Source organism: Chaetodon auriga, chromosome 19 (assembly GCF_051107435.1).
Source record: "Chaetodon auriga isolate fChaAug3 chromosome 19, fChaAug3.hap1, whole genome shotgun sequence".
Lineage (NCBI taxonomy): Eukaryota > Metazoa > Chordata > Actinopteri > Chaetodontiformes > Chaetodontidae > Chaetodon > Chaetodon auriga.
This window is the reverse complement of record NC_135092.1, coordinates 2,424,097-2,434,812: the sequence shown is the minus strand read 5'-3', so window position 1 is coordinate 2,434,812 and position 10,716 is coordinate 2,424,097. Positions and strand designations below refer to the sequence as shown.

The 10,716-nt window shown below is 40.7% G+C and overlaps 1 protein-coding gene across 3 annotated transcripts; it reads left to right on the top strand.

Moving 5' to 3' along the window:
- Positions 1–491: 491 nt before the first annotated feature.
- thnsl2 (threonine synthase-like 2) lies at positions 492–10,672 on the top strand. 3 transcript variants are annotated; one of them, XM_076757363.1, is made up of 11 exons: positions 492–551; positions 2,530–2,574; positions 4,194–4,246; positions 4,431–4,662; positions 5,031–5,225; positions 5,643–5,795; positions 5,887–6,120; positions 7,519–7,667; positions 8,803–8,928; positions 9,059–9,213; positions 10,140–10,672. In XM_076757363.1, exons 4-11 carry the CDS (start codon positions 4,440–4,442, stop codon positions 10,363–10,365), a joined length of 1,461 nt encoding a protein of 486 aa, XP_076613478.1. In that variant the 5' UTR covers positions 492–551; positions 2,530–2,574; positions 4,194–4,246; positions 4,431–4,439; the 3' UTR covers positions 10,366–10,672. The 3 variants fall into 3 exon arrangements, with proteins under 3 accessions (XP_076613478.1, XP_076613479.1, XP_076613480.1); XM_076757364.1 differs by lacking the exon at positions 2,530–2,574 and having other exon boundaries at positions 511–551; XM_076757365.1 differs by lacking the exons at positions 492–551; positions 2,530–2,574 and having other exon boundaries at positions 4,148–4,246.
- Positions 10,673–10,716: the final 44 nt, after the last annotated feature.

Here is a 10,716-nt window from a genome sequence, read left to right as displayed (position 1 = left end):
ATTTGCTTTGGAGATAGATTGGAAAAATAAGATTTTAAGTTTTATCCATCTTTGAATATCAACCCAGAATTCATTGGTCATATTACATGAGAAGAGTATGTGGTGTGTAGTTTCATTGTCATTTCTACGGTATGAGCACATATTATCCTCAATGTTGAAGCGCAGCCTCAATCATTCTTTGGAGGGATAAATGTTCATAATTTTGAATTTTTTCTTTTGTTTTAGGGGCTACAGGAAATTTCAGATACATAGTTCTTAACTTATTCACTGAATTTTCCTCAAGTTTGTGCAAAATGTTATTTTTGTCCTTTTTTTTTTTTTTTTTTTTTTACCAGGGAATCATGTTTCAGTGAGACACTTTCTCCCCAGCTATGAAAGTGCTGTGGACACTTCGCGGGGCAGCTGGACAGAGATCACGCGAGAATGCATCTTGCAGGCTTTAAGTGATGCGCTTGTGGCCGAATCATAGTGACCGAACCCCAAGTCCCTCCCACCACTCTTTAAGCCAATGGCAGAGTAGGGTCAGAGTCATGAGCGACAGATCCTCAGAGGTAAGATAAACACTGGCAAAAATGACAACAAAACAACAAAATGAGAGCATAGCATCGTTTCTCTGACCAGAAGTTAAAGGGCGTGTAGATTTTTAATTATCAGGGACGTCATGAGTCCGTTACTTCGCTTCAGACGCCTCCATCTGCAGCTGCTTTGGGATCGAACAGTCAGCGTGCAAATACGAATACATTTATGTCTGTGGTGAAAGTAAAGATCTGTCTCCGTGAAACTTCAAAGTTTCTTGCAACCAAATAATCACAACTGTGGCTAAAGAAGTGTTTGCAGTGTATAGAGTAATCAGACATGACACTTAGTGTGATTATAGGCAATATCTATCTTGAGACTGAAAGGTTATTTATGTCCCCACATGACTTTATTTCATTAATGAAAGCCTTATTTGAAAGTTTATTCACCAAGATTCGGACAATGACAGGGTAAGTGGTTATGCTTTTCTTGTCCTTCTCAGGTTTGGCTTAGAAAAGATGCTCATCAAAAAGCAAATTAATATTATTTTTATATTCCGCAGTACATGAACACACTGAACATGACATTTTGGAAGTAAGGCATGATGGCCTGCTTTAGAAACTGACTAATTTGCATCACTTGCAAAAGAGATTATTTACTTTTTTTTAAGATAGTCACTGTAGTTTCCAAATATAAAGAAGACATACCAAACACATACAAACATCAGAAACAATACTAGGCTTTAGTATTGCCTATAATCACACTGTCATGTCTGATTACGCTATAAACTGCAAACACTTCGTCCACATTTGTGATTATTTGGTTGCAAGAAACGGTCTCATAGAGACAGACCTTTGCTTTAACATAAATATATTTATATTTATGTCATACTGCACATACTGCACATATCACTTTATATTTTTTACATTGTATATACACTGTATACCTCATCTGTTCATTTGTACTTTTCACTTTTTACTGCACTGCCACTTACTACCTGTTGCACATGTCACTTGTTTACATACAGTGTAAATGTTTTAAAAGTTTCATAGAAATTACTTGCACATACCTCATACTGTTTATAGCTACCTCATGCCACTTGCACCACTTGCGTGTATTTATATTTTTGGATATTATGACTATTTGCACTTCTGGTTAGATGCTAAACTGCATTTCGTTGTCTCTGTGTTGCACTCTGACGATCACAGTAAGGTTGAATCTAATCTAATCTAATCTAATCTAATTTGCATGCTGTGACTGTTTGATCCAGACAAAAGCAGCTGCAGATGGAGCATGTGAAGTGAGTGACAGCTCGGCAATCAGGTTCTGGCAGACGAAGCTGTGTCTGAACTAATGTAGACAGCTGACATTACATTCTAAAACTAAATGGGGTAGGCTGCTCTCTGCTGCTGAGCTGTCCATTATTGTAAATCTCTGATCCACACAAAGAGAAAAAGTGCTATTGCTAGTTTCACTCAAGCTATGTGAAAATTCTTTCACGACAACCGTGCACCTCAGTAAGGTCCTTGTGGTTTTCTTGTGACTCTTTTGTTTGGGTTCTGGACTGGAGTCTACAATCTACTGTTTATGTGGGTGAAACACTGCTATTTATTCTAGAATAACATTATTCAAAAGCCTGTAATGACAGTTCTTGAACAATACAAAACAATAAGAGAAAGAGGAGAACACTTAAAGTCAAACACTATGTTCGTAAAAAGGATATCTTTTGATTATCCACAAAGAAAAACACACTGAAGCATTATGTGAGAAGAAAGGCAATTATGGATGAGTGAGAAGATCTTAAGTAAGCCTGCGTTTTAATAAGTAAGTAGTTCATCGGTTAGGTTGTTCCAAAGTTCAACTTTTATCTTCCTTGGGGCAGTGAACAGCTTTTCAACAGATCCATCTGTCTTAGTGTAGAAAGCTCAGCAGCACAGACTGAGGCCAAGCCATCTGCAAATATCAAGTGTTTAGCTTCAGTAAGTGATGTGTATGAATTTGTTTCTTTGACAGAAGTTGAAGAGGAAAAACAGTTTAAATCCAGTTTACTGTAGAGTGGTAAGTGTTGTGCATGCTGTGTGGTGACAGAGTACATACAGTCTGTGCTGACTGTGTGACAGCCATCAGACGTCATGAGCTCTAGTATAATGAAAATGTAACTACTGCTGTTTTGAACTGTGACTTTATCTATCGGGTAATTATCATCTAACATATAACTTATTACGGCATGACAAACCAAACACTGCTTGGAGTGTTTGGTTTGGTGCAGTGTTCTCACTGAAAATGTCTTTTTGGTGAAACAACTCATAGACTGAAATGTGACACCGAGCACCAGACGTTGCTTTTGTATAAACGGTCACAAGCCAAAAACAAGTAAATGCTTTCAGGCTCATCATATGTCAACACTTAATCTGAAATATAATCTTACAGCTGTAAAATGAATGTAGTGGAGTAAAAAGTACAGTATATCCTCTGGAATGTCATGGAGTAGAAGTAGAAAGTTGCATAAAATGAAAATTTTATTGTACTTGTACAGTAAATGTACTTAGTTACATTCACCACTGCCTACTGACCCCTCACCTACTGCCCTCTGTGCAGTGTGTCTGTCTCCAGTTACCTTTGTGTTCCCACTAAGTCCAGTGCAACCAGTCCTCCTGTGCTGGAATCATAATCATTTGTGTAGTTTGTGGTAGGTGGCACGGTGGCGCAGCAGGTAGTGCGCGTGCCTCACAGCAAGGACGTCGCTGGTTCGATCCCTGGGTCGTGAAGTTTGCATGTTCTTCCCGTGCATGCGTGGGTTCTCTCCAGGCACTCCGGCTTCCTCCCACAGACCAAAAACATGCTCATTAGGTTAATTGGTGACTCTAAATTGTCCATAGGTGTGAGTGTGAATGGTTGTTTGTCTGTCTATGTTGCCCTGCAATCGGCTGGCGACCGGTTCAGGATGTACCCCGCCTCTCGCCCATTGCCAGCTGGGATGGGCTCCAGTCTCCTGCAACCCCAAAAGGGATACGCGGGTATAGAAGATGAATGAATGAATGAACACTTTGTGGTAATTTAAAGTAACACAACTTTATTTGGAATAAGCATCAGGTTAATGGAGCTCTTCACACTACATTTTGACAGAGGGCTCATGGTCACAAAATTAACTATCGTGCAAATTATCTAATAAAATACCAGTTATTCAAATGACCAAGACCAGTTTAGTGAACCTGGGTCTTTTTGGGCCCTTTGAGGCTTGGACCCTCACCATCGACTGTCTCAGCCTAACCCTTCAAAGAGGTGTTTTGTGATTCACCGTGTGTGTGTGTGTCTTCTCTGAGGCATTTAATGCTTTATTAGAGAGATGAGAGGAACTGAGCAGAGACACGTGGTGACTGACATGCATCAGAGGTCCTGGGCCAGGCTTCAACTGGAGCCCACTGACACCAGGGTTTATACTATTAGAGGTTCATTTAAGCATTTGCTTCAACAAGACTCGATTAATGTACTCAGGATTAAAGTGATTATTAGAATGATCCATTTGGTGCATCTGATTAAACTGTGTCATGGGGTTTGTTAAAAATGTGTTTTTGGAAACGAAGCAGAGAAGATCAGAATCAGAATCAGCTTTATTGGCCAGGTATGTGTATACATACAGTGGATTTTTTTTCACTGCTTTCAATGTATTTACACAGGAATAGACATAACAGTGAAGAACAAGGACGACAAAGCTGATCAAACTGTAAAGGTAAAGAATTGACATTATTATTATCACACAAGTAATATACCTATGTATGAACACATATATAGAAAGATGTAGATATTGTTGATGATACAGGCTGTGGGAAAACAGGTGCGCAAAAATATCAGCAGCATACCTCTGATGTCATAACACAGAGCATGTATGTGTATAAGACTCGTCTCATTCACAGGGTTCTCCAATGCAGTACTGTAGTACTCGCGGTGGAGTCCATGGATGGGACTTCCGGGACGTGCTGTTTTCAGGTTACGCTCCGGATGGGGGGATGTTCATGCCGGAGACAGTGCCTGTGCTGAGCCCAGAGACCCTGAGGGGCTGGAGGGGGCTGCCCTACAGCAAAGTGGTGGTGGAAGTCGCCTCACTATTCATCCCCACCCAGCTCATCCCCAGAGAGGACCTGGAGGGTGAGCTGGCAAAATATTCACTGTTATCATTTGATACTAATGCATGTTAGGTTTCCACTTCATGGAAATAAATGAAAGGAAAGAATGTAAACTGCAGGAGATGCATTCAAAACTGCCCTGCAAAAATGTAAAGTACACATATTTAAAGAGACTGAAGACTCACAGTAAAAGTTTAAGACGCACAAGTGTGGTCCTTTAAGATTGAAAGTTAACTGATGGCAGACACAAGACAAATGAAAGAAGACTTTTTAAACAAGAAATCAAATAACACAAAAAGACTTTAAAAACATTGAAAACCTTTTCCATTACAACAGAGCTGCAGACGCCAAAAAAGATTTCTCCTCTCTCATCCCTTTACCCTGTCCTAGTCCTCGTGGATGAGGCCCTGTCTGCTTTCTCAGTGCCTGAGGTGGTCAGAATCGCCCGACTAAAGGAGGGTCTGTCAGTCCTGGAGCTCTTTCATGGAGACACCTTGGCCTTTAAGGACCTGGCTATGACCTGCACTGTGCGCTTCCTCAACTACTTCCTGCAAAAAGACAATCGCAGAGCTACGGTTGTTGTAGGTAAGAAGTCATCTGTAATGATGTAATAAAACTAAGAACATTCTTTTGCAGCTTTTTCATCTGGTCTACAACAAAAAGAGATTCATCAAGCTTTAGCAATGGCTGTAACATTTTCAGGAGGCATAACTGCCTGTTTGATGGCCTTGCTACATTCCCCTCCATTACAGCAGATGTTGTCCTTTAGCACAGATGGCTCTGATAAGTTTCATGAGCTTCAGCTGTGAATGCCATTCTGTCGTTTCTCTATTAGACCCATAAACAGAAATGCCAACAGTCTAGAGATCCTTTACTTTGATGCTGACATTCATCATTCATTCATGCTCCCAAGAAGAAACAAGAAGCACCAAGACTATACAGAGTATCATAGATGATAAATGTGCTGAGTCTGAATCAGTCCACTGTGGTTTTCTTCTCCAGGTACATCAGGAGACACAGGTGGCTCAGCCATCCAGAGTGCCAAAGGTCTCCGTGGGTTGGACGTGGTGGTGGTTTACCCCTGTGGACGCATCACTCCAGTCCAAGAGAAACACATGATCACCTGCCTGGATGATAATGTTCATGTGTTTGCAGGTGATCCTAAAGAAGCCACAGGACTAGGGCCACCATTTTATTCATATAAACCTTGTTCACATTCAAATTGAGTGTGTTTTCACCTCTGTAGCGGACGGCAGCTCAGATGACATAGACCAGCCTCTGCGCCGTCTGTTTGCAGACCAGGAACTGGTCAAGTCTCACGGCCTCATGAGCCTCAACTCAGTCAACTGGTCTAGAGTCATGGTCCAGCTTGCCCACTTCATCTACGCTTACCTGGAGCTCAGTGGTGTGGAGCAGGCTGAGGGGGATCTGCCTGAGCTGGAGGTGGTGGTTCCCACTGGAGGGGCGGGAAACATTGCAGGTGAGTTGATTACTGCTGGTGTTGGATCAAATGATAACTCCCCCAGAAATCCATTGTATGATTAAAGGTAGGTAAACAGGTTCACTGGTAACAGGTGATAGTATCATGATTGGGTATGAAATGAGCACCCTGGAAAGGCTCAGTCGTTCACAAGTGAGGATGGAGAGAGGTTCACCACTTTATGAACACATGATTGGATAAAGGATGTTACTACACGGCTCAGGGAAACTTTGTAAAACCACTGGCAGTAACAAAAAAAACAGTTTTGAAGATTTTTTTTTACGTATTTACAAATCTGATTACACACATATGGACTGCAATACATTTACACAACTCTCCACTCAGGAGTGCGAGTGAAAAAAACAAACATCACAACATCCATAGAAAATTCTCACACCTGTCCTGCAATATAAGCCACCTCTCTGTTGTTGAGCTGTGTGTTCAGTATGTTCCAAATCATAACTGTCAATAAAAAGCTTAATACGACACTTCAGGAGGAGGTGGCCGATAGCATGACACAGAGGTAGCATTTAGCTCAGAAGCTATGAATGTGTGGAACACACTATGCATACAGACCAACAGCAGAGAGGTGCAGGATGCTGCAGGAGTGGTTTGAGAGGTTTCTATGGATGTTTTCATATCCACAGAAACCAAGTGACCACGTCCTCCAAAGGAGCCATTCACAAACTCACCTTTTAAATCTACAGGCATACTTTTTTTAGTTTGGTGCACAGAGGAAAGAATTTGGGTGCACTGTTTAAGGACAAAATCTGTGATCTCTGATAAATTAAGTTCATTTTCATCAAAGCAGGAATTCTTTGCAGTTTTATCTGATAAAATGTCAATGATAAAATTTATGACATATAAGACTCAAAGGAAAGTGTTACACTTGCCTGTTGCTTGATCAATGATCCAAGAAAATCTGGAGGTTTTTAGTTGACAGAAAAGTAAGAAAATCTTCACATTTGAGAAGCTTAAACTAGCAAATATATTGTGATTTTATTTGCTAAAGAATTATTGATATACATAGATTTATCAAGAATTAGCCAAAACCAATATCTGTATTTTAGAGTTGAGTTAATCCAATAATGATATATTAGTTGTTTTATCATAAATGTATCATTAGAAAATGATAAGAATCAGTTCTATTGGTTTAATAAAGAGATGTGACCAAGGTATTGTCAGTGTTCTGTGGTGGGAGTACTATTTCTTTACTCTAATTTCTTTGTTACTTGCTTAATTTGTTCCTTTTGGTAACAAAAGTATAATTAAAAAGTTATAATTTTTTTCCAGATTATCGTAACCCTTGAAAACACGTGTCTCCTTTGACAGAAGGACTTTGACTATGTTTTGTCGCTTTTCCCTGTCTGTCTGTCTCTCTGTCTGTCTGTGTCTTAGCTGGCTTCATTGTAAGACACATGGGCCTGCCCCTGAAGCTGGTCGCCATGGTGAACTCTAATGACATTGTGCACAGGGCTGTAACCACTGGGGACTTTTCCATGGCAACTGATGTCACACAAACTTTGGCCCCTGCCATAGACATCCAGGTAGCACAGTCACACAGCATGTAGTTACAACTGCTCAATGATCAATGAGATTTCAGTCTGAAGATGACTTCTGATAAGATCACGCCATTGTTCATCCACACATGGCTTGAAAATGACTTTGCAAGTATGTAACATCTCTTGTCTCTTTCTTTCTCATCTGAGAGCGAGCTGTACTCAGCATGCTGTTTGGTGGTATTACAGTTTATACTCAGTACACTACGCAGTGTGTACTTTTGCCAGTAGTAACGCACTACCAGTAAATATGTCCCATAGATCTCGAACTTATGCAAAACACTACTCTTCCTCAGCAATACACCCAGAAAAGGTGACTGTGAAGTCGATCGGATGGCAACTTCTGGGAACATGGCAACATGCTCACAATGTTTACCATAGTCACCATCTTAATTTAGTGTTTTAGCATGCTTACATTTGCTAATTAGCACTAAACACAAATTGCAGCTGAGGCTAATGGGAATGTCTTAAGTTATGCAGGTATTTCATCATAAACCAAAGTGAGTTGTTGACCTGATGATGGTTGAGAAAATCAAAGCACAGACAGACAGACAGACAGACAGAGACTGTGGAATAAAGGTTCATATTCATATGACCATTGTCAGGACAACCAAAAATCTACAGCAGTATCTGAATGAATATACATAGAAGTAATCCATGTACTGGCATGGCATGCACACACCTATAGTATGCCTACACATAGGGAAGTTCTCATTTGTATAAACACATGCATTATGCACAAAAACACCAAGAAACAACAGTTCATAAAAACTTCTCACAGTGAATGATTGGTAGCAAATGTCTCCACATTAGATTTTGATATTTCCTGAGTACAAGTGCAAATTTTGATCCAGTGGTGGCACTAGATGAAAGGCCAGGGGCCACTCAAAAGCATTAGGATTCATCCTCTGGGGACATTGAATTTCCATGTCCAAGTTTAATGGCCTGTGGTTGTTAAGATAGCCTTTTCTGGACCAAGCTGTGGGACAGAATGACCATCCACGCACATTGTCATCCATATGAAGTTATTGATTTAAATGTCCAAAACCACAACAAATTAAAGTTGTATTGATATGATTGGTCATCCAGGAGGATGTGTCACTGCTTGATTTTTGGCCTGTAGGACCCATACAACATGGAGCGAGTGTTCTGGATGCTGCTGGGCAGAGATGGAGCTTCAGTGAAGAACATGATGGAGGAGTTTCAACAATCACATAAACACTCTCTGCCTGAAAACCACCGCAGACTGGTATCAATCTTTAACATTTCCTGCGTTTAAAGCATACATCCAGGCATTATCCTGCACATGTCTAGTAGGACCACAACCCAGATCTACCACCCAAACACTTTTATGAGCTTCCCCTCTGTGTTACTTCCAGCTGTCACAAGTTTTATCTACTGGCACAGTGACTGATGATGGGATCCTGGAGACCATGAGGAGATGCTGGGAGGAAAACCAGTACGTGCTGTGTCCACACACAGCTGTGGCTGTATGGCATCACTACAACTGTCGTCACAGCCCCGGGATGAACAGGTCACAAATAATGAACTCATCTGTTTACCTGCGTATACAGTACAGCAAGACATGAACCAGCAGAGTTTCTCAGGTCGCCTAGCTGATGACTCACTTTAAGCTGTAAAGACTGTGTACAAGCTAGAATGTTGAACTTGACTGAAACAGAAATACAGTTAGACATGATGCCTGACAGGAATAGGTGCATGCTTCCTGCACTACAAGTCAGCTGAGATTGTGCTGACCAAAACAACAACAGCTGCAGCAGAGACTTTGGTATTTGTGGAAGTACAGGCAGTTTTACTCTGGAGCTGAAGAAAAAAGTGAAACAAGAGCAAAGCACCAGTAGAAGAAAAGAGCTTTTCGGAAAAGCTCTAGAACACAGCTAACTATTAAATATTGTAAACCAATCAGGATACAGTCACACAATAGGGGCTGGTGTGTAAATGAGAGTCTTCAGCCATGCTAGCAGCAGTGCTTTGAGCTAAAGGCTAACGTCAGCATGGCAGTACACTCATAATGTTGTCACCGTCTTAATTTAATGTGCTAACATTTGGTAATTAGCCGTAAACAAAAAGTACAGCTGAGGCTAATGGGAATGTCATTAGTTATGCAGGCATTTCATCATGAATGATGGTAAGTAAGGCCCAAACTAACTCAAATATACTGGAACCGTCATTTAAATATAAACCTGCTTTCACACTCAAACCTGCCAGTGTTGAAGAAATTTCATGAAATCAGTTCTGGTCCTGGCACAAGTGTGAATACTGGGGAAAATGTAGAAAATCTAAACCTTTATTTGTTGGGCAGAGACACATTGATTGCCACCTTCACCTTCCTCAAGATGTACTAACTCCTCTTACTATTATGACCAAATTGGTCTCTTGGCTTATTGTGACCAGGCTTTCATCCAGTTTTCTAAGTAATAACCAAAGCTCATATTACAGGTGTTACATTGCAACAGCATCTCCAGCCAAGTTTCAGACAGCAGTGCAGAGGGCTGGCCTGACCTTTGATCTACCTGAGGCGGTGCTGGCATTGGACAAATTGGCCACCCGTTACGAGAACCTGGAGCGGAGTCTGAACTGGTGCAAAGACTGGGAGGACAGACTGAGGGAGAAAATCCAGTCTGTGAGTTCAGTCAGGAAAAACAAAGCAACTTATTACATCTGATTATGAAAGATTCTGTTAAACTGTTAGATAGCGTTTTTCTCAGTCGCAGTCTGTCCTTGATCTATGCACTTCCTTATCCGAAGGTAGTAAATGATGTTGATGGGAAAGGCCTCCTGTTGCCTTTTTGATGGACTTTGGTCAGTAGTGTCATATGACTTGTCTTTGTATTTGTCAAACACCACATACCAATCAACGGTATGTTCAACCTCTCACAACTTTTAACGCAAATGTAAATGCATATGAAAGAATACAATCAAATAGTTTTCTGTGAGCTTAACTGTCTGAGAAACAATAAAGTTCTAAATTTAAAACATGTTGAATAGTCTCAGTACAAATTTGACACATACATCT